The 24,115-nt window shown below is 42.6% G+C and overlaps 1 protein-coding gene across 1 annotated transcript in view; it reads right to left on the reverse strand.

The window, feature by feature from the left end:
* CCDC6 (coiled-coil domain containing 6) overlaps positions 1 to 24,115 on the reverse strand; it is a 1,452,251-nt gene that overhangs the window by 1,129,155 nt on the left and 298,981 nt on the right. Inside the window, exon 3 of the mRNA XM_044056399.1 lies at positions 1,106 to 1,234. Coding sequence (XP_043912334.1) covers positions 1,106 to 1,234 — 129 coding nt within the window. The remainder of the gene's footprint in view (positions 1 to 1,105; positions 1,235 to 24,115) is intronic.

Raw genomic sequence — 24,115 nt, forward strand, 5'->3', positions numbered from 1 at the left:
GATAAACTATCCCCAACATGGTACTTATCTAAACTCTGGAAGCCAGGATGTACTAACAAAGTGATACAGTAACAAAAATGAACTATAAAAAAAAAAAAAAAAAAAAATAGGGAAGATGGTGTGGGGTTTGATATCTCTCTTATGCCACCAACATCCAGTTGGGGGTGGGATCAAAGTGGCAAAAGTGAAAACTTTTGGAAATCAAGCCGACCAGTGCTCTGTGTCAGAAGTTCCTAAAAGTCATTACTGAAAAAGTGAATCATACAATAAATACAGAATACTGCAAACCCGATAACAGAAAAAAAAAAATAACTGACTTTCTATCTTCTCCCTTACTCAGCAAAAAATTAGCTTATGTAACTAGTTAAAATGAACAGGAGTATTTGTACACCTTTAAAACAGTACTTCCACTTACCATGCAGCCAGGACACAAATGAAGAAACTCTTTAAAGGAATGTGTAATGACAAAGAAATCAGCATAACAGGCATAGTTTTGCAGAAATAAAAAAATCCTGCTGCAATTTTTTTTTTCTTTTTTGTGCATAGGAAGCACTGAGTTCAAAACAATGCTGATTTAAAGAATGCAACAGACAAGTACGATGCATTTCTAATGACAACTGTCATACAAATTCTGCTGGCTACTTGTTCTAAAAACCTGACCAAGAGGTACAAAAGGGAATGCTGCTGTGTCACTAAAGTCGACAATTTATGTTAACAGAAAAAAAGTGAAATGTGTGTGCTCAGGCACACAAAAAATGCACTAACATTATATTCTGTCACACAGTAAATTGCTTTAATGTCTTTTGTGACCATATGTAGAACACCAGCAGCACTTTTGTATACTGCCACTGAAACGAGACAGGAAATAACTGCAGTTCTACAGTTAAGTGCAATAGTTTTGCCTTCTAAGACGTTCACAGAAACTAAACTGCACAGTCTTAAAAGAAATTTGATGTCTTCCCAAAAATACAGAGCAAATGAAACAAATCTGGAAGTTATCATACTGCTGGATTACTTTAGCCTCTTGTTATACTGCACTGTGGAAAATGTTTAAACTAAACATTCCAGATGAAGACTGTGAAGTAGAAACAAGAAATACATTCACCTGCTCCAACGTGAGCTGCTTAGAAATGGTGTCATTTTCCAGTCTCTTAATTTTCTTCATCAGTTTGTTCACTTGAAACTCTTGTTCTTGTTCAAGATGCTGTTCAAGTTCAGCCTTCTCATGCTGTAACTAAAAGTGAAGCACAGGCATCACAGTATGAGAACACATGCTGATTTTTAAACCACCACCCATAAAACATAGCTGATACAATGAAGTAAAATATCATTTTCAGCAAACAAAATGTTTCCTAGGTTCAAGAGATCTAGCCATTCCAAATACAGAATTTCTTCATACACAGATTACATTAAACAAAAAAAAAAAACAATGTTAATCAAGTCAGTAGGACAGAAGTAGGAAAAAGCTGGCAAACAAGTGTTTTTCAGGCAATTCATAAAAATCCAATTAGACAAATGGTGAGGCTGTAAAGAAGGATTTGTCTTGCACCAAGATGCAGCAGCCCTAACATGGATTAAACTTAAATGGCAGGGTGAAACAAGGGGTGCAGAATGCTTTGCACAGCAGGACAAAATGCAATTAAATAGAATCTGGAATGCCACTTCATTTGAGTCTGTTTGATCAATGGATTCAAACAACTACCCTATATCCCAAAGTAAACAAAATGATGCGACTGCGATCATGACAACAAACATTCTGTAAACAGTCTCCATGCAATGGTCAACTGACCTGGTGCAAATAAACACAACTGATTTATTTGTGGAAAAGAAAAATACATTTACATTATACTTTTATTTTATTGTGCCACCTGAAAAAAAAAACTGTGAAATACACAAACCATGACAATCATTAAAATATATATTTTAGACGTGTGTGTGTGTGTGTGTGTGTGTGTGTGTGTGTGTGTGTGGAATATATATATATATATATATATATATATATATATATATATATATATATATATATATATATATATATATATATATATATATTTGTATATATATATATATATTTATTTATTATACTTAAAGCAGTTTATTAAGTGCATCGATATTGTAACGGATAGTATTTAGCTATCAAAAACATTTGTGCAGTCTTCACATCAGAAAAAAATGCTACCATCTCAATAACTGAAACAGCTAACAAATAAAACATGTCAACTCGTAAAGGGTTTACTGGCAACTCTCATAGTGTAAACGGCATTACACTGGAATGTACTGAATTACTTGGGAGAGATACAGACCCGTAAGGCATATTCCCCACATCAGGGTGTGATTTTTAAAGACATGGCCTTGACATGCTCTCAAAACTCGAAGACTTTCGACTTTTCCTGGTTAGGGGTCGCCACAGCAGAACTCTGGTCCACTCTTGATTGTCAGTGGATTTTTACAGTGCCAAGTTGCCAGCCAAACACCCAACCTTCAAAGAAGGCATGCCCATCCACGCTCACACCTACTTGCATGTCTTTAACATCACTTGACTGTGGGGAGGACATGCAGACTCCACACAGAAGGTGCTCCAGCCGAAAATTGAACCTCTTGCTGAGAAGCAACAATGCTAACTGCTGCACCACCACGGCTGTTCAGCTCTCAAAACTACAGATTCTAAATTTGGAGCTCAGGAAGGCTACGACAGCTTGAGGTACTCATCCACACCATGTGTACGAGCCTGTTCCAAAAACATGAATATTTCTGGGAAAAATTTATAAAAACACCTTTTTTTTTTTTTTTAAAGTCAATCTGCATAGGAGCCACTACAAGTTATAATGCTAATGTTTCAGAAGATTTTCATCAGACCTAATCTGTGATTTGTACAACTCAATGTTGTTCACCTTTTCTGCTAGTCCCTTATTTCTGATGCTCATTTATTCTCTGTATACCTTGAAGTAAATAAAACCATATTCTCAAGCTCCTAAACTGCATTTACTTTTGCAGCAGAGAGATATTAATCTAGTCAGCTGATCCACATGTGCAACTACCAATTCACAGTCGCCATACTCAACCCCACCCATATATCACCATCTTCTGAACACAGATTTGTGCTAAACACCCACTTATCATTCTAGTAATCCTTATTGGGCATCCAACTATCTTTCATTAAAAATTATTTTAGGTAGCTGCTTCTTAGTTTTAATTTTGGACTTCGGTGCAGTTTGGTCTTCTGTTATGCCTAACTGCTGTCAGTTCTACCCAGGAAATCTACTAACAGAAGTCCATAAAGAGTGTACTGACCCCAGCAATATCTGGTGAGAAAAGGAGCACAACGTCATTCAAACCTAGCTGTGTGCAGCTGTTTTGACACCAGCACTAGTAGCCAGGTAGTAACCAACAAGCAAATGCCCACTATTCATCATTCTTAGAGAAACTAATTCTGTCTTTTCTCTACATAAAGCCAGATTAGCTACCAACTAATCTAACCTTCAGAGAATTACCTTAAATACGCCATTCATAAATCTTCACAAAGTACTCTAATAGTCTCCCTCAAACGCTTGATTACTGGATGAGCCTTAGTCTTTCATTCTCCAGCAACATGGCTCAGCAGTCTGATCACATTTGGTGTTGCAAGGTGGTGTAGCAACTGAATTATGCTTACCGACTGTACAGTGCTTCTAACAGTTAGTAGGACAACCTGAGATATTTAACAAACATGGAGGCAGACCTCTCGCATCAACCCGCATCAAACCACTATCAGTAGGCATCAAAGCTCCACAATACCACATTAAATATTGTAGAATCTGAGGGATGTTTGGATCAAGGGGGTTTAGGCCTTTAGCCTGGTTCCAGGCGCAAAATCTTTTCCATTTGTCTGAATAGGTTTTCCTGGTGCTGGGTCTCCTGGCCTCCAGAATGACATCCATAACAGCTTTGGGTAAAGGTGTTGGCTGGTTGTTTAGGTAATTTGCCATGCAGCCAGGTTTAAAGTCTTGAGCTGGCTGTGTAGAATCTGATGATCTCACTGGGTGAGCAGGTGAGGAATTTGTGGCAAAATCCATGGTGGGCCGTGGGCCATGTTCCTTAAAATTGGGTACCAATGCTGGTGTGGCCAGTCTGGTGCAACGAGTATCATTTGTGGTCACTCTAATCTGGCTTTCAGCAGTACCTTTGCTAGAAGAGGTAGTGGAGGGAAGGCATACACTGTTAAATGTTTTCCAACTGAATGAGAGAGCGTCCACTTTCCAAGCTAGTGGGTGGAAGGTCCTTGGGCAAAATTTTTGAAGTTGGTGGTTGTGGGGGCTTGCAAACAGATCTATGTCTGGGCGTCCCCACTTTTGAGTTATCATTGCAAATACTTGTGGATCTAGTTTCCATTCGTGTGGATCCATGATATTTCTGCTTAGGTCGTCTGCCAATGTGTTTTTCTGTCCTGGCAGGAATTGTGCTTGTAATTGAACCTGGTAAAACAGTGCAGTGTTCCACAAGGTCATTGCTTGCCTGCATAGAGGGTAGGAATGTGTGCCCCCTTGCTTGTTTATGTACCACATGACTGTGGTATTGTCCGTCTTTATTATTAGTTGTCCTGGGTGTAGAAGGTCCTTGAAAGCTGTTAGGGCATTCTGTACTGCTAGCATTTCTTTTTGATTGATATGCAAATGCCTCTGATCTGTAGTCCATTTGCCCTGAATGCACTGCCCTGCCATGTGTGCTCCCCAGGCATAGTCTGATGCATCTGTTGTCATAGTTTGCCTGGCTGTGGGTAAGGTGAAAGGCTGACCCTTGTTGAGGTGATATGCCTGTGCCCACCATAGAAACTCCTGTTGAAGGCAGGGAATGAGTGGTATCATTGTTTCCAAGCTGTGGCTGTGCTGAGTCCATACACTTTTGAGGTACCATTGTAATTTCCTCATATGCAGTTTTGCAAATGGTATTAGTAGTATGCAAGATGCCATGAATCCCAAGGCCTGCAGAATTTTTCCTGCAGGGAGTTGGGTCTTTGTTGCCATTATTTTGAAATATTGAAACAGCTGTCGTTGCTTGTCTGGCGTGAGATAAGCCATCTGGGCCGTTGTATTCAAGCTGGCACCCAGGAATATTATGTTTTGTGAGGGCACTAGTTTTGATTTCTTTTCGTTTACTGTGTACCCTAGGCAACTTAGAAGGTGTTTCACAAATGCCAGATGCTTTAAAAGAATGTCTTTGCTTTCTGCTTGAATAAGGCAGTCATCCAGGTATGGGTATATTTGAATTCCTCTTTGTCTGCAGTATGCAATTACTGGTGCCAGGCATTTTGTGAAGACCCTGGGCAGAGTAGATAAGCCAAAAGGCAGTGCAGAGAATTGATAATGCTTTGAACCTGCAATGAAGCTGAGGTATCTTCTGCAAATTTGTCTGATAGGGACATGCAGGTATGCCTCCTTGAGGTCCAAAGTGACTAGCCAAGCATTCTTGCCCAGCATGGGAAGAAGCTGCTGTAGTGTTAGCATCTTGAATTTTGGTACTTGCAGATAGGTGTTCAGAATTGAAAGATCCAGAATGGGTCTCCATGACTTGTCCTTTCTTGGGACTAGGAAGAGTCTCGAGTAAAATCCTTGTCCTTGCTCCTGTGTAGGTACCTGTTGAATGGCTCTCATGTTCATGAGAGCTGTAATTTGTTTTTGTGCCTCTGCCCATTGATTTGGTGGCAGGTTTGGCATTCCTTTGTTCCTTGGTAAGGTATGAAAGTGGAATCTGTATCCTTGAGAGACAATGTTTAGAACCCATTTGTCTTTTGTGATGATGTGCCAGTTGTCTGCAAAAAATGCTAGTTTTCCTCCCAAGGGAGTTGCCAGGAGAGATTTGCTTGGTAGTTTGAGAATAGAGTCATTGTGTTTGTCTTCTGCTAGCCTGGGGCCTGTCTTCTCCTCCTTTCTGGGTAGCAGAACCCCATTGGCGAGGTTTGTAAGGGCCCTGTGACTGACCTCTGCCCCTTAGGCGTCTGTATTTGCCCCTCTGTGATCTGTCTGAAGCTGGAAAGGACCAGTTTTTTGTTGGCCAATTTCTGCTGAATCGAGGGGGTTGTACCTGCAAAAAATCCTTGACCGTTTGCATAGACTTTGCCTTATCCTCCATTTTCTTTAAAACCTCTTCTGCTTTGACACCAAATAATACATCCTGTTGTAAAGGTGCATCCAATAATTTTGCTTTAACATGGTCAGGGAGGGTTTGTTCTTTTAACCAAGCATGCCTACGTATGACAGAGCCAGTAACAGCTGCTCTACAAGAAGCCTCCAATGAGTCAAATCCGCATTGTAAAGTATGTTTACCCACCTGTTCAGCTGCATGCAACAGATCCTGCATTTCTTTGCAGTCAGGCAGTTCTGAATGTGTGCTCATTTTTTGTTTTAACTGAGACATTAGAAATTGTTGATATTTCAACATGTGAAACTGGCAATTTAATGCTCTCATAGCCAGAGTAGCTGAGGTGTATATTTTCTTTCCCCATCTATCTAGGGCTCTGGAATCCCTTTCAGATGGCACAGGATTTTTAGCCATAGAAGCTTTTGCTCCCTTAGGACCCTGGGAAATTGTTTCTGGGTCAGCTACAGGGCTTTTATAAAGGAATTTGTGTGAGTCAGGTACTCTGTAGTATCTGTCTGGTTTGGCTGGAGCAGGAGGAAGAGAGTCTGGATTTAAACTAGACTCCAAGTAAACATCATCCACAATATCCAGAACAGGAGGGATAGCAAGAGGTCTGTGCTGGGGTAGTAAAAGGAACTCTCGGTGCCTTTTCTTAGAATCTGAGTAATCCAGGCCTTCCCAGTGGAAATGTTCACTCATGGTATGTAAAGTTTCCCCACAGGAGTAGTCTTCAGGGGGAGATGCTGAGGGAATAGAGTCTTCAGCATCAGAATCTTCATAAGGTGGAAAAGTGTAATCCTGTTCCTCAGAAGAATCTGAGGAGAGAGAAACCTGGTCAGAGGATGCATAATCCTCCTCTTGTCTAGGTCTTTTATCAGGAGGGGGATGGGAACCCCTGATAAGGGTAATCAAATCTTCAGCCATCTTAAGCATCTGTTTCCTAGGCATGGGGCCTTGAACTGTAGACTGATGTACAGTTTTCTTTGGTTTTAAAGGAGTTTTAATTTTAGCATAAGATTTAATGGTGAGTGTAGTCGGTCTGAAGACACCTACAGAAACAGAAGGTGTTTCCATTGCACCGGTGTCTAGTTCTGCTCCGGTGTCGGTAGAAAGCTGCGTCGGCCTAGTCGATTCCGCATGGGAATCCGCAGCTGTCTGGGGTTCCAGCTCTGCGGTCGTCAGGGGCTGCGTAGGCGCCTCACTGAAAACCGGAGAACCGGCGACAGGCCCAGCTGAGGCCTCGGGGTCTGGCTTATTCCTAGGCTGCCTGTCCTTATCCTTGCGTTTTTTTTATGAGTGGTGGTTGTCGGCTGCTCTGACGGCATGACATAATTAAATTTCCTACCAAAGTAATGCCGTGCAAAGTCAAAACGGCGTTTGATAGTTCGTTTATTAAACCTAGCGCAAAACCGACAACCTGTGACGTCGTGGTCTGGGCCTAGGCAAGGAATACAATAGAAATGGAAGTCCTTATGAAGTATTTGCTTCCCACAAGAAATGCAATTGTTAACTTTTTCTGACAGCGGACTGAGGCAAGAAAATGTTCCCCAACGGGGCACTTAGCTTTATTGAAGACTTCGGACTGAAATTCAAATTGAAAATCTCAGGTGTCGGCCGACCGGCACTTGCAAACTGCTTCTGCTTCGGGCACCACGCGGCAAGAAAGACTGGGGAAAATGGCGTTGGATGCCTATTATATACCCCTGGCGCACTGACGTCAGGGAAGAAGCGACAGCAACCGACGCCGGACCAAGACTTTGGAATTCGGGCCGACTGCGGGACCGCCTGACGGCAGGATAACCCAAGTGTGATGACTGCAGCAGGGTAACATGATGAACATCCCATCTGTCTGAAACTACTTGCTGCCTAACAGAAAAATGGAGAATCAGACTATCTGGAAGAAAAAAAGGAGCCAGGGTGGGCGGGAATCAAAGTCTCTTGAACAGTCATTCAGACTTGGACTGTCCTTGGGTTTTGGAGGCTTGAGGCTTTTTTTTGGAATCCCCTTACATTCTTCTTAAATGTCTGTTTAACTGTAGTTTGTTGAAACTTGCTCCTCATCCAATTTTGGCAAAAAGCAAACTAAGAAAATCCTTTAGAAATTTGGAAAAGGGGAGCTGAAAAACCTTAAGAGATTCCATGGATCAGCTTACCCCTTTTATCACACTTTTTGATCACCTCTGCAGCAAAAGGGCCAAAAACAAAATCTCTATTCCAAGGAGAGTTTAAAATCACATTTTTAATATTATCTGTGACCTTGGGTTGAGGGAGAACAAAAAGTCGGCCTTTGTGGAGTTGGAGTGAATCCACCATAGAAGGTAATTCTTGCACTCGAGTAATTTTGATTGGGATGGATACTGGCTGTTAAAGAATAGACCACTGAGTGGAGAGTGTTCATTGAAGGACTCTCATATGGAAGCTGGCAAGCGGTACAAGGGTGATTCCCACCTGCTATGGAAACCAAGCCTAGGTGTATCAGACATGCTGGAAGGGAAGAATTTTGAATTATTTTCTTGACCTGGAGTTGAATGGTTTCTATTAAAGACAGAGGAAGAGTAACTATTTGGGTGGATGGAATTTATCAGTGCTGATCCGAATACAAACTATGAGTTGGTATGTGTTGAGAGTTGTCATAACTGACTAACATTCCCAGAGGGGAGCACAGATGGATTAATTAGTCCCTTGCTTGAATCAGCTGATGCCTAGTTGGAGCAGTCAGAAGTCAGTCATCTATATATGGAAACATTCAGAATCCAGCAGTCTCAGGTGAGCTGCTATGACTAACATGCATTTGATGAGCACCCTGGTGGCAGTGGTGAGAGCAAAGGGCAATGCTTTGAACTGGTAATGACTGGCACCCAGCAGGAAGTGCAGGTATCTTCTGGAGTGACTGTTCATTTTGATGTGACAGTAGGCATCTTGAAGACTCACTGAGCACATCCAGACATCCTTGTGCACAAATGACAGAATGGACTGAACTGTGACTATATGGAATTTTGTATACTGAACAGACTGTTTTAGTGTGCAGAGGCCCAAAATTGGTCTCAAGTCCCCTGTCTTTTTTAGCACCAAAAAGAATCTTGAATAAGTTCCAGATCCTCTTTGGTCTGGGTGGACCTCCTGAATGACTCTTTTTCTAGCAGCTTTTTATCTTTAGAGAAACTGCTTCCCCCTGACTGGGTGAAACATTGGGGATCTTCTTTGGAACTGTTGGAGGGAATTGGGAAAATGGTATAATATAACCTCTGAATATTATCTTCCGCACCCATAAATATTTTGCTACATCTAGACAGGCTTTCTGGTGCAGGGATAGATGACCCCTGACTGCTTCCTGAGACAGGCAGTTGGGTTTCTATTCAGGTGCGCTGACAGAATCAATCTGAGAAAGAATCTCTAGATCCCTGGTTATGTAGACCACTGCCACGAGGACTGCGTCTTCCACTTGAGTTCCTCCCTTCTTCCCCTGGGGGAACCCCCTCCACCTGATTCCTGAAAGGGACTCTGGGATTTCTTGAATCACATCTTTCTTCCACCTTAGTGATTCCTAGAAAATTACCTTTGAGGAGTAGAAAAAATGTATGACCACAGCAGACAGGGTCTTTCACTCTACATTGCACAGTCTCTTTTATCTTAGGGCCAAACAGCAAGGTTCTGTCAAAAGGTGCACTGATGGAAAATTTAAATGGTTCAGTAAAGTCACACAAGTGCATCCAGGCATGTCTCCTAAAGGAAATACCCAAACCCGCTGCCCATGAGGTACTTTCTGCAGCATGAGAGATTAATCTCATGGGCGAATTAGATACTGATTGAAGGGTAGCAAGGTGTGAAGAAATGACATTCCCTTCCTCGGAGGACATGAACCCCAAAAGAGATTTGGTAAGCTCCTTGATCAAATCTCTCTGAAGACTGCTAAAATGTGCCATATAATTCAGTGACTTGAAAGCAAAGGTCGCCAATGCACAGACACTCTTCCCAGACCTGTCCAGCACCATAGACCCCCTGTTATAGGTGTGGTCAGAGGAACTCAGTTCTGTTAGTTCTCATCTCATGATGCTGCAACAACCCTGGTGTCAAACGGAACTCCTTTATTCCACTGCAGATGGTGTTTTGGGGGTGCAAGGATTTTGTCTGTTCGCTTGGGAATAGGCTTGACAGTGTGTTACCTTCCACACCCGGAGAGAGAGCAGATCTACAAGCTCATTGGCAGGCAAAGTCACCCAGGAGGTAGATGGGCCAGACCCAAAAGCCTCCGGAAAACACAGACTCCTCTTGGAAAGGGTCATCAGGAGACCAACCACTTCTTTGTTTAAGGAGTTCCAAGATATCGCCAAAGGAGACATCAGGTGGTGATGTGGGGACCCTCACCCCTTATCAAAATTAGTGGCTTCAGTGACAGACTGTTGTTGGGTAATCAAAGTGCCTCCTCCTGCATGTTCTCCAAGGGACATCCTTGGTGGGATGCTCCAGGGAGGTATTGAAAGAGATAATACTCTGATGGGTTGACTGGAGGCTAGCTTGGACTGTCTGTCCTAGTGAGAGGATGACTGAGGCTCAGGATACAAAACCGAATGAGAAGTCTGATCTAAAGAGGACAGGGCATTTGTTTTCTAGCCATAGAGAAAACTCCCTCCACTATCTCAAAGGTGGAGTGCCTAAGGGAAGCAGAAGCTGATGGATCCAACAATGGACACTCTCAGATCATCAGCTCCCGACGTCCCGGAGGCACACAACCCGAAGAGGGAGTCAAAACCGAGCTAACTCGTGCCACTGAGGGGAAGAGACATCTCTGACAGCTTTGGAGTTGACTCCAAAACCAAGGAGCTGGTGTCAACTCTTCGGTTCTGAGGTATTTGGTGCAAGTTGATTCATAGAAAAGTACAGTTGTGTACACTTACCATAAATGTAGATGTTTGAGTGTATTCACTGTTGCAGTCATCACATCTGGGTTATCTGCTTGCAGTAGCCCTCAGTCGGCCTGATTATCTAAGTCTTGGGTCCTGTGTCAGTTGCTGTCTCATCTTCCATGACGTCAGGTAGTCAGGAGTATAAAGCATGCGGCCGACGTCATTACATCAGTTTTTCTTGCCCCAGATGTCAGGTGCCCCCCTAATAGGAAGCAATTAAAGATATATACAAGGTTACACCTCCAACAAAAAAGCAAATACACCAAAAAGCTTTAAGCATAGTAAAAAGAAATAGAGGTATAGCCAAAAGAAGTCAGGGGGCTGGAGGGAGGGTAACCAGAACTGCAACAGTGAATACACTTGAACATCTACATTTATGGCAAGTGTACACAACTGTACTATGTTCTTCATGTTTCACTGTTGCAGTCATCACATTTGGGTAGATTCCCAAAGCTAAGGATGGGAGGAGGAAATTACGTAGCATTAGGACCACCTATAAGGCCCTGCAAGACTGCAGTGGCAAAGCCAGCTCTGGATTTAGAGAAAATTGGTAAATGGTAATGCTTGGTGAAAGTATGTATAGAACCCCAGGTAGCAGCTGGTAGAGACACCTCTGAGAAAGGCTGTAGAGGTAGATGCAGCCCTGGTTGAATGTGGTCGTATCCCCTGTGGGATATTTTTGACATGGTGCTTATAGCAGAAATGAATGCAATGGCCTATCCATTTAGAAATGGTTTGCTTTGAAATGGCTTTCCCCTCTGCCCCTGCAGCAAATGCTACCAGCAGCTGTTCAGATTTCCTGAGTGGTTTAGTCCTGGCCAAGTAAAATCTAAGTTGTTTGTGCACAATACGTTCCCCTTTGTTCTGTGGATTACAAAAGAAGGTTGGCAAATGAATGGACTTATCAAGAGCCACACTGGATACTACCTTGGGCATGAAGGAGGGATTGGTCCTGAGGGACACCCTGTCCGCATGAAAGATAATGAAAGGCTCCACTGCCTTAACAGCCTGAATTCAGACACCCTTCTCTTGCTGAAGTGATGGCTAAAATGAAGGCTGTTTTCCAAGAAAGGAATTTCAACTCTGCATTTGCAGCTGGCTCAAAAGGAGGTAGAGTGAGTTTTTCCAATACAAAGTTAAGGTCCCAGGCTGGGGTTGGGGCTCTCCTGGGTGGTCTTACGTTTTTGGCTCCTCTGAGGAACTGCTTGAGCAGGGGATGAGAGAAGGGGGTGGGTTCTGTGTTGTAATGAGCTGAAATGGCTGAGGCATGAATTTTGATGGAGGAAAAGGAAAGGCCCTTGTGAAGCATCTCAGTTAAGTATTGAAGAATCTGAGGTAAATTGGGCGCTGCTGTGCCTATCCCCTGAGTTTGGTTCCAGGAACAGAATCTTTTTCCATTTTTCAGCATAAGATTTTCTAGTACTAGGCCTCCTTGCCTCCAGAATGACATCCAGCACTTGTTTACTGAGAGATGGTAATTAGTCAGGCTGCCAGGTTCAGGGTTTGAAGCTGAGGGTGCAGAATCTGGCCCTCCTGCTGGGACAGCAGGGTAGGGGTCTGATGCAGGTGCCATGGTGTCAGCAGTGACACTGCGCAAGAGGGGGTACACACCAGTGTTGGTGTGGCCAGCCTGGTGCAATCAGTATCGTCCTTGGTTTGTCCTGTTTGATCTTTAGTAGTACCTTGGAGAGAAGAGGCAGAGGAGGAAAGGCATAAACTGATAGATTTTTTCAGGTGAAGGACAGGACATCCACTTTCCAAGCTTGTTTGTGGGGAGTCCTTGTGCAGAATTTGTCCAACTGGTAGTTCTAGGGGGAGGCAAACAGATCTATATCTGGGCTCCCCCATTTGTTTATCAACATGTTGAATGTCTTTGGTTCCAGTTTCCACTCGTGTAGGTCCATAAGATTTCTGCTTAGTTCGTCTGCCAGTGTATTTAGCTTTCCTGGCAGGAATTGAGCCTGTAGGTACAGTGGGTAGCTCAAGGCTGTGTTACACAGAGCCATGGCTAGCCAGCAGAGAGGGCATGAGTGGGTTCCCCCCTGCTTATGTACCACATAACAGTGGTGTTGTCCGTCTTTACCATTAATTGTCCTGGAAGAATGTAGTCCTTGAAGGCTGTCAGAGCATTCTGTACAGCTAACATTTCTTTTTGATAGATATGCAGGTGCATTTCACTTGGGTTCCATTTGCCCTGAATGCACTTCCCTGCAAAGTGAGCCCCCCATGCATAGTCTGATGCGTCTGTTGTTAGGGTTTGGGCGGCAGCGAGTAGAGTGAATGGTAGTCCCTTCTTTTGGTGGTAGGCCTCTGCCCATCAAAGGAACTCTAACTGTAGGCAAGGTATGATAGGAATCACCATAGGCTTTTTAGATACCATTGTAGTTTCCACATATGCATTCTTGCATATGGAATTAGAAGAATGCAGGACGCCATGAACCCCAAGGCTTGTAGTATTTGTCTTGCAGATAGCAGGGTCTTTGTGACCATTAGTTTGAAGTAAGCTGTCAAATGAACTTGTTTCTCCGGCGTCAGAAAAGCCATCTGGGAAGCTGTGTTCAAGCTTGCTCCCAGGAATACAATTTGTTGGCAGGGTACAACATGTGATTTCTTTTCGTTTATGGTATACCCCACAGAAGTTAGCACTTTTTGTACAATTGCCAGATGATTCAATGGTATGTCCTGGCTTTCTGCCTGAATTAGACAATCCTCCAGGTATGGGTATATCTCAATATTTCTTTGCCTGCAAATTGCAATGACTAGAGCTAGGCACTTTGTGAATATCCCGGGCGCAGTAGATAAGCCAAAGGGCAGTGCAGTGAACTGACAGTGCGTGAAGCCTGCATTAAAGCATAGGTATCCTCTGCAAGATTCCCTAATTGGGATGTGCAGGTAGGCTTCCTTTAAATCCAGTGTTGCCAACCAGGCATCCTTGCCTACCATAGGAAGCAACTGGTGAAGAGTTAGCATCGTGAATTTTGGGATCACCAAAAAAGTGTTTAGGATAGAAAGGCCCAGCATAGGATGCCAGGAGTTGTCTTTTCTGGGCACCAGGAAAAGTCTTGAGTAGAAACCTTGTCCCCTTTCCTCTTCTGGGACAGTCTGAATAGCCCTTATACTTAAGAGAGAACTTGCTTTTGAGCATCTGCCCACTGATTTTGGGGAAGATCTGGCCAACATTTGTCCTGGGTAATGAGCTCCCAGTTTTTTGCCTGCAGAGCAATCTTTCCCCCTAAAGGAGCAGTCAGTTGAGAAGGGCTTGGAAGTTTTAAAGTTAAGTCATTGAGACAATTTACCATAGGGGGGAGTCTTACTACTCCCTGCTTTAGAAGTGGGACCCCCCCACTGCTTAGTCCTATGCGTACCTTGGGACTGAAGCCTGGGTATTCTGCTGGTTCTGGGTTTGGACTAAGAAGGCCTGGAAGAGGCAGGAAAGGACCAATTCTTCGAGCGCCAATGCCTACTAAATCTTGCAGTTTGTACTTGCAGGAAATCCTTAACAGTTTGCATAGATTTAACTTTTTCCTCCATCTTTTTAAGTACTACCTTCTGCTTTGTTGCCAAACAGGCGGTCCTGGTTTAAGGGAACATCCAGCAATTTCGCTTTAACATGATCTGGAAAAGATTGCTCCTTAAGCCAAGCATGCGTTCTAAGTACAGACTCAGTGACAGCAGCCCTGCAAGATGCCTCTAGTGAATCAAAACCACATTGCAAAGTATGTTTTCCAACTTGTTCAGCAGAATGCATTAAATCCTGTAAATCCTTATTTTCAGCACAGTCAGGAATCAACATCATTATCTGTTTACGCAATCCAATAATATGCTGCTGCTACTTTAACATATGAAACTGCCAGTTTAAGGCCCTAATGGCCAAGGTTGCAGAAGTGTATACCTTCTTACCCCCATCTATCCAGCGCCCTGGAATCTCTATAATTTTTGGCAGTAGTAGCCTTCATGCCCTTGCGTCCCTGTGAAATGGTCTCAGGATCCGCAGTAGGATTTTTAAAGAGGAACTTGTTGAGAGTCAGGAACCCTGTAACATCTATCTGGTTTTCTGGGAGCAGGAGGTAAGGAGTCAGGGGCCAAGCTAGATTCCGAAAATGCATCATCAGCAATGTCCAGTACAGGGGGGATAGCTAAAGGCCTGTGTTGGGGCAGGAGTAAGAAATCCCTAAGCCTCTTTTTAGAATCAAAGAAATCTTGGCTTTCCCAGTGAAAATGCTCCCTAAAAGTATGCAAGGTTTCACCAAAAGAGAAATCCTCTGGAGGGGAAGCAGAGGGAATACAGTCCTCTGCATCAGAATCCTCATAGGTAGATAAGGGTAAATCCTGGTCATCAGAGGAAACAGAAATTTCAGAATCCTGATCAGAAGGAATCATAAGTAAATTCAGTCCTAGGTCTCTTAGAGGGAGAAGGCTGGCTTCCCCTGATTAAAGTAATAAGGTCTTCAGCCATTCTTAGTTGATTTTTTAGGCATAGAGGCCTGACCATGCGGTCTGGGCGTCAGTTTTCTAGGCATGGATTGAAGAAGATGGCGTCGGTTTAATGTGCAAGTCAGTAGGCCTGACTATACCCTCAGAAGCCAGTGCCTGCACAGCGGCTCCGGACCCATCCAAGGTAGAGATAGCCGCAGGTTCCACAGTTGAAGCATCTCGCGGCATACTGGACTCCAAATGGGTCTCAGTAGAGGCCTGCGAATCTGAAGTAGCGGGTATCAGGGGCTGCGAAAGCACCTCACTGAGTACCGGCGAACTGGCGACTAGCTTAGGAGAAGCGTTGGCAGCTTTGGACCTAGGCGGCCTGTCTCTGTCTTTATCTTTGCGTTTTTTCAGAATGTGGGTAGTCGAATGGCTTACTGAAGCCATATCTGGGTAATTAAACAGAGTACCAAAATATTTAGAAGCATAAATATACCGACGACGAATAGTTTGTTGTTTAAATAAGACACAAAACCGACAGTGAGGTATGTCGTGGTCAGGGCCTAGGCAAGGAATACAATACGAATGAAAATCTTTATGAGGTATTTGTTTTCCACAAGAAATACAATTATTGACTTTTACTGACATCGGTTTAGAGCAAGAAAAAGTTTCCCTAACGGGGTACTTATCTTTAGTTGAAGACTTCTGTTCTGAAACTCAAAAACAAAAATTTCAGGAGTCGGCCGACCGACACTTGCGAACTGCTTCTGCTTCGGGCACCGCACTGCAAGAAAGACTGATGTAATGGTGTTGGCTGCATGCTTCATACCCCTGACTACCTGACGTCATGGAAGATGAGACAGCAACCAACAAAGGACCCAAGACTTTGATAATCAGGCCGATTGAGGGCTACTGCAAGCAGATAACCCAAATTTTATGACTGCGACAGTGAAACACTTAGAACATCCATCAGATTCGAACAAGCAATGGTCTTAGGATCTGAGGAAGATGCCTCTAAGGAGGTCAGATCCAACAGCTCCAAAACCAAAGGAGAGATTGGAGAAGGAGAAATCAAATGTGGTGTGGCTATATGGAGGGTCTGAGGACCTGATGGTGTTGGAGCCAAAAGGACTCGCATTTAAATATGCGTCCTGAGGAAATTCCTCATCATCCTATGCACATCTGCTTTGGATAGAATCTTAATGGATTGAAGAGGCAAAGCTGCTGAAGAGGGCTAGAATGTTTGCCGGTGACTGTTCAAGGAATGGAGATAGGAACCTGGAAGGGATAGGCTCTGAAATCACAGGGGGAGTATGGATCCAAGAGGATCTTTCAGTTCTTAGATTCAGATCCAAAGTGGTCGGGTCCAACTTTTTCAAACGTTTTGCTGATGACTCCGATGAAGGACCCAAAGTCAGAGTGGAAGGATGATCAGGAGACCTTTTATGCGACTCCTTGTGTTTTGCAACAGAATCAACTTTTTTGTCTTGTTTTTTTGGGGGTTTTAGCACCAGCAACCAGAGCAGAGTGTCTGGAAGGAAGAAGATAGGCTTATTCTTCCTGTCTATAGTGGTATTAAAGGGTACTATAAAAAGTTCAAGAAAGGGAAAGAAAAGACTACCAACAATGGTATTCAGAAGTTCTCAAGGAGCACGAGAAAAGGCCATTAGCGGAGAAAAAATGTAATAATAAAAAGGGTACAGGGAAGTTATACAGAAAACTATAAATGTGTAAGAAGAAACTAAACTGAATTAAACTCATTTAAATAAAAAAAACTGCATATAAACAACCCTTAACCCTCAAGAGCTTGTAATCCATATCTGTCAGCAATTATGGCAAATAAAATCTGAGTTAAGTTAGGTTGGTGGAGCATTATGGGTAAAGGGAGGAGCTTGACAGTTGAAGAAACCTACGATCTGGAAGAAGTGTCAGAGTCAGATCCCTGAACCCAACAGTTGAGAAAGAATGAAAAAAGTGACATCAGATTGTTTATTAAACACCTCAGCCAATTATTCTCCTTCATATAATACTTTTTTATTAACAATAACAGAGACCACTCCATTTTCTCCCCTTTATATTTCTGAACATAACATTTCTTTTTTGAGACATTAAACAAAAAATGTTCATCCTTGCATTTAGCTTTCAGTAATGAGCTCTTCCATTTCTTACGAACTAAATTATGAGCCCTTTTAGCTGTAGCAGTCATATCTTTTCCAAACACTAAACCTCTTCCTTTTCTTCTTTAATAATTTAGAATGTGCTGTGCTTTACCAATGATTTGAGTAGGTTTCATATTTCCTGGTCATAGTTGCCTACATTGAATTAAATGTTCACAGCATGTGCACTCAAAAGTATCCTACATATTAATCACATCATCTAGACATTTATCAAAAACAATCTTAGCCTGATGTTTTGAATGTGAATTCATAATTACTGCGAACTTAAAGGCATTATGATCTGAACTAAGGGGCATAGCTGTTTTATACTTACTATTCATCCAACAAATTTGTTATTAACATATCAAGAATATTTTCTGTCCCTGTAGGGAAAATTATAAGTTATGAAGTGCAAAAGGATCCACAAATTCTTCTTCTAGGGAAGATGTAGATGTCCCATACTCCCAGCTGATATTAGAAAAGTTAAACTCGCCCAACAAAATTAAATTGTCATAATCTGAAATATTTACTTAATTCCTCAAAAAATAGTACTTTTCCATTGCAAATGACATAGGACTCGTATAACATATCAATAAATGTACCGAGGTAGATAAAATAACTTGAAGCAGAATTTCCCAACTATGGTCTGCAACTAGAACCCTAGAACTTATCCAGGTTGCAACAAAAACTCCTTCACCTCCCCCATGCCTTTTTCCTCTCAGTCAGTCAATTTATATTCAGGTAAAAAGACGTATATACAGTTCCATGTTTCTGTTAACACTACCACATCATAATGAATATCCTTAAAATCAATTCAAGTTCATCCTTTTTTTAATTCAAACTCCTAACACTTGCATAATAAATTCTTACTGATTTCTCTCTAATCTATTATTTTTCTTGCACTATGTGGCTAAAGTCCAAAAACTGCTTCTAAAAGAAATTGAAGAAACTGAAATCACACTACCTACACTCAAGGGAGCTATAAGAAAGGAACCAATATATACAGATCTCCTTCTAATGCCTGGTGGGAACATACCATCTTTCTTTCGGAATATCAGGCTATGCCACTCAACCAAGGTAACCTTCAAAGTTGTGTGCATTAGTGGAGAGACTTGATTAGTCCATGCCTGAAATTGCAAGGGCTAGGCTATGCAACCAGGTCCGGCCTTACTCAGACTAATTAGGAGGTGCCCAGGACATTATCCTTCTAGGAGAACTCTTCTACATTTATTCATTTTTAAAACAATGAAATACTGCACTTCTGTGCTCAAAAAATAAATAAAATGTATAAATGCTCCAATGTCCCCAAAGTGAGGTGGGTATGCTGGGGTGGATACTGCCCTTCAATTAGGCACAAACTCTAACAGCACAAAACAATTTTAACTATTAAAACTAATTATATTAGCTAGACCTAGATTCAAAACAGCAATTGGGGAAAGCACCCCTTCTAGGATCAGTCCAGTCATTTGCAATTACTTCCCTAGTAAGGAGATGTTTTATCAAATAACTCGAAGTAGAATTTCCCAACTAGAACTCTAGCACTTATCCAAAACGCAACAAAACCTCACTATTTCTGTGCTCAAAAAAACAAAAAAGGTATATATGCTCCATAGCACCCCTGTTACAAAAAAGGTCCCAGCGGTGAGGCAAGCTTGCTAGAGTGAAGGTACTGCAGCTGACTTTTCCATTCAATTCTCATTAGATTTGGACACAAGAGGTTTCAGCTCTGCTGAGCAAAGGAGCAGAAACCTCAAAATACATAAGTTGGCCACAGTATTTTGTACCACCCGAGAAACAATTTTCTGGTGCTCTAACCTTTTTACCCAGACAAGCCTTCAATCGACATCTCTCTGTCCTGTAGGAGATAATGTGTTTGGAAGAGGCAGAGGGTGTGATGTTCTAGATGGGCTGGAAAGGGGTACATGACTGCTTGGCCATACTAGCCATATTGATGATAAGGTGCCCTGCTGTGACAAAATATGCTAAGCAGGAAGTTTTCATCAAAGGCAAATTATTGTTTTTATCTGGACACTGACAGCATAGCATTATCAAACTTAGGATCCGGACAGAGAGAAAAATAATGATCTGCAGGGGGGGGGGGGGCAAAAGCTCAAAATCAGGGAAACAATTTAATTATTACACTATTTACTTAAAAAAATTAATAGAGCAACAAGTTTGTTGGCAATGACAGTTGGGAAAACTGGGGCATGAATGGCTAGGCTTAAAAAGGCTCTAAGGCTGTTAACCTAGTAACATCCTACAATCCTATGAACAAGTTTTGTGCATCATCGTACATTTTCTGAATAAAGTGTGAAATTCTGGTATCTGGCATTATACTGACAGACTTTAAACCTCAAATGATTAACCAGAAAGCCGATGGACACAGGCACTGCATAAAATATCATGCAAAATCAAGACAGAGCTGAAAGGTATGATGGCCATCTTTTGTTGGACCAGTTATACCCCGCAACTTCCTTGCTTAAGAATTCTGGATAAAGTCAAAAATAATAAGGAGAGAAAAATCAAAGAACATGGACAAATTTTAAATAGTGCTCTTACAAATTTAGAAACTGCTATAACAGTATTTTGCATTAGCATGCATTTTCTGAAAGATATGAAGTTTGAAACTCAAATTTCTTTCACTACTTGGTGACTGCAGTCTTCAATGATTTGTCAAGAATTCACACATGCTGCAAGGAACATATCAAAAACTTGAACCAGAAATCTGGATAGTCTATGAAATTTTGGACAAGTGAGAGGTATGGGACCGGGACAGAAAAGAATATATAAAACAGTGTGTTCTGTTTTTCCCTTAGCACATAAAGCGTTCCTCTGAGATCTGTACAAAGTAATTATAATTGCTGGGGCTGTCCATGGAGGAAAATGACTGGCTGCTGCTCATTTTTCTGGCTTTGTGATCTGTGTCAAGTCACCTGAAATACTTTAAGGAGTGGCAATTGTCCGTGGATACCAAAGGTGAAACACATAGGTTCATAAGTTCACAGGTAGGTCTTAGGGCCTACATAAGCATAGCCAAACGGTACCCTGGCTCTTGCCAACCAAGAAAATTATTTTCCTGTGCCCCTGTCAAGCAGAACCACAGAAGTGATCCCTGGGGTGAATTTCCTATCTCCCATCCAATCATCAAGATTCTTCTTGAAGAGTGCTAATGAGGAGCTTTGTTTGATATAGATAGGTAGTTTGTTCCAGAGTATGGGAAGTCTCTGGGACAGGAATATATCCCTCCAGCATGTTTTGTTTATTGTGGTGACACGGTTTAGGTCCCTAGAGCGTGTAGCTCGGAAGGATTGGGAGTAGCTTTGTATGTTAGGCAGAGATCGCCTCTGAGTAGGAGATATGCGACAGAGTAAAGCTGGAGTTTTCTGAGACGGTCTGCGTAGGGCATCTGTTTGAGGCTGGTAATCCTCTTTGTGAGGTATTTCTGCGGCCTTTCCAGTTGTAGATGTCTTGTGAGGTACATACCAAAAGGGGCATTGTACTCTATAATTGGTTAATAAGCAACGAGTAGAGGAGAACAATGACCTCTTTTTTCCTGGATGAGAAACCTTTTGTGATGAGGTGTGCCACGTAGAAGGATTTCCTGACTCCTGTGGCGATGTGATTATCAAAGGAGAGACTACTGTCCATCTGTGTCCCAAGGTCTCATCACACTTTCGGTGTTAAGTAGACTACCGCCTATGTGGTAGTTCATGGGTACAGAGTTTTTACCAAAAGGGATAACAATGCACTTTTTGGGATTGAGCTCGAGGCCACGTCTTTGACACCAGGCATCTGTCTCAGTGAGGCCCTTTTGTAGGATGTCCACATCATTAGGAGTTTTGATTATGGCTCCTAGTTTGCAGTCATCTGCGAACGTTGTTAGCCAAAGACATTCTGTGTTAGCCTGTATTTCAGAGAAGTAGATACCAAACAGGAGAGGACCCAGGACTGAACCCTGAGTACTCCACTTGTCACTGGTCTGAAGTTGGATTTAGAGTCTGCTACTTTCACAGTATGGGTTCTGTCAGTGAGCCTGTTGGCAACCCATCTTGTGACATAGGAATTTATACCTAGTTTAGTGAGCTTATCTACAATTCCAGAGTGGGGGATGGTGTTGAAAGACTTGGCGAGATCTAGATAGGCTGTGTGAACCACCTTACCCTCATCTACGGCTTTGGTGACCGCTTCAAAGAAGTCTATCAGGTTTAGGAGACATGATCTGCCTTTTACAAACCCGAACTGGGTAGGTTCCAGAGTTTGGAAATTACCAATGACATTGTTTATAAGTTCCATGATGATACGTTCCATAGCCTTGCAGACCAGGCTCGTCAGGCCAATGGGGTGGTAGTTCCCAGGGTCGTGGTGGCTCCCCCTTTGCGGAGTGGGATAACCATTGCTGTGCGCCACTCAGTAGGCACAAAGCCTGAGGTGAGGCTATGATTGAACATGGTACTTAGGTGGGGTGCCAATTCGTTCTGCAGTTCGTATAGAACACAGCCTGGGATGTTGTCAGGTCCTATGGATGCTGTGTTCTTGGCTTTGGAGAGTGTGTTTTTTACCTGTGCAGCCGTGATTACAGGAACTTTGCATTCTTCCGGTATAGAGATGGGCCCTTTAGGAGGTGAGAAAGGGGTAAAGTTAGCACTGAACCTATCTGCCAGGATGTTGGCAATATCAGTTGGTTCTGTATATTTACTGCCATTGTGCTGTAACTCATAGCAGATCTGAATGTTGCCATTGAGATTCTTGACATAGCTATAGAATGCTTTGTGGCTGTCTTTAGAATCAATGGCGATTTTGTTTTCGTAACTAGCTTTGGAGGATTTTATGAGGGATCTCAGCTTCTTACTGAGGCTGACCATGGAGTTCCTCCAATCATGGGATTTTACTCTTTTTTGCAACAGTTTCTTTCTTCTGTTGTAGAGTTTGTTTATGGCAAGGGACCATCAGATTGGCTTCCTTTTTTTGGGGGATAGCATCTTGGTTCTGGTTAGGGATTGCATGATCCATGCACTCGTGTAAGCTTATAAAATGTATTTGTACAGGATTCAGCAGTCGTACCTCTATTGTCCTTCAGCATGGGTGTCGTGAAGTTTGCCACTTCTATCTTAAGAAGCATGAAGTTGGCTTGGAGAAATTTTTTATGGTGGTTTCCCTAATTGGGGGGGGGGGTGTGGATGTCTAGGGTGATTATCTTGTGGTCGGATCTGACCAACGAGGAATTGACTTCTGGTGTGGAACACCGGCTGCCCATGCTGGTAATGACTGGTCTAGGATATTGTTGCCCCTGGTGGGGGTGTGGATAAGCTGATCCACTGCGTTGGAATTTATGAATTCCAGAAAATGTTGAGCACAAGAGTTGGTACACGAGTAGTTTTTTCAGTTAATGATGGGGTAGTTAAAATCACCCATTATTAGGGTGTTAGGTTGTACCCTAATATTTTCCAGTGTATCAAGAAATGAGTGGGAATCCTGGGGCATGGTGGGGGATCTGTAGCAAGCTACAATTTGGATTGCGGTCTTACCAGAGTTAGTTGTACTTGGATAATCTCGGATGCATTTTGCTGAGCAACTAGCCTGGAGGTGTGGATATCCTTAATGAATATGGACATGACCCCGCCTTTAGTGTTTCGGTCTAGGTTAGGTGGCCGAAAGGTGTGGTATGAGTTATAGCCTGGTAATGCAGGGTGCTCTCTGGAGCGTTGAACCAGGGTCTCTGTCACTGCACAGATGTCGATGTTCTCCATTTTTAGGAGTGCTTCGAGTGAGTGCATTTTGAGGTTTAGACTTCTGGCATTAAGAAGCATTACCCTCAGATTTTTCTTGCTTGTACCTGTTACGGTGGTGAATTTGTCATTACGTGGCAATTGGATTTTATCAAAATCAGATATCAGTAATGTACACCAAAGCGGCTGTAACTTTTTTTTGGGGGGGGGGGGGGCTTAGTGTTACCTGTATGAAGCTAACCGACCCTCATGAAACTTGCTCAATCTAAATACTCATCTCTTTAAAAAAAAAAGTCATAAAATTTATCACATAACATCCAGACCTTCAGATCTTCTGAGGGCCAGAGGCTGTATAAGTGGGTTTTGACATAGACTTAGCAGTCACCTCTGCCCAAACCCCACCTGCTTTAAAATCAACCATGCTCAGAGGTATGCAATGAAGATCACTGTAGCTTGTGTGAGAGGCAGGGGATGATGTCAATATTTCTTTAATTTTTCCCCCTAAATCTCAGAGGTATCCACTAGTCGCTATTGCTTATAGGGTTGCCACTCCTCCGTTTTTTTTCCGGACTATCCTAAAATCAAACAGATTCTCCGGTAGTCCAGAAAACACTGTACAAACTCCGGTATTCTGTTTCAAAAAAGGAAATAGACTATTGGAGTTTGTAAATCAGCTGATTTACTATGTTTTTTTACCAAAAAGCATAGCAAATCAGCCAAAAACAGGGATCAGGAACAGAAAGAGGGCATTTCCCGCCAAGTGATGTAATCACAATGTCACAAAATGGGCAGAATA

Source organism: Protopterus annectens, chromosome 14.part0 (assembly GCF_019279795.1).
Source record: "Protopterus annectens isolate FY-2018-M chromosome 14.part0, PAN1.0, whole genome shotgun sequence".
Classification (NCBI taxonomy): Eukaryota; Metazoa; Chordata; order Ceratodontiformes; family Protopteridae; genus Protopterus; species Protopterus annectens.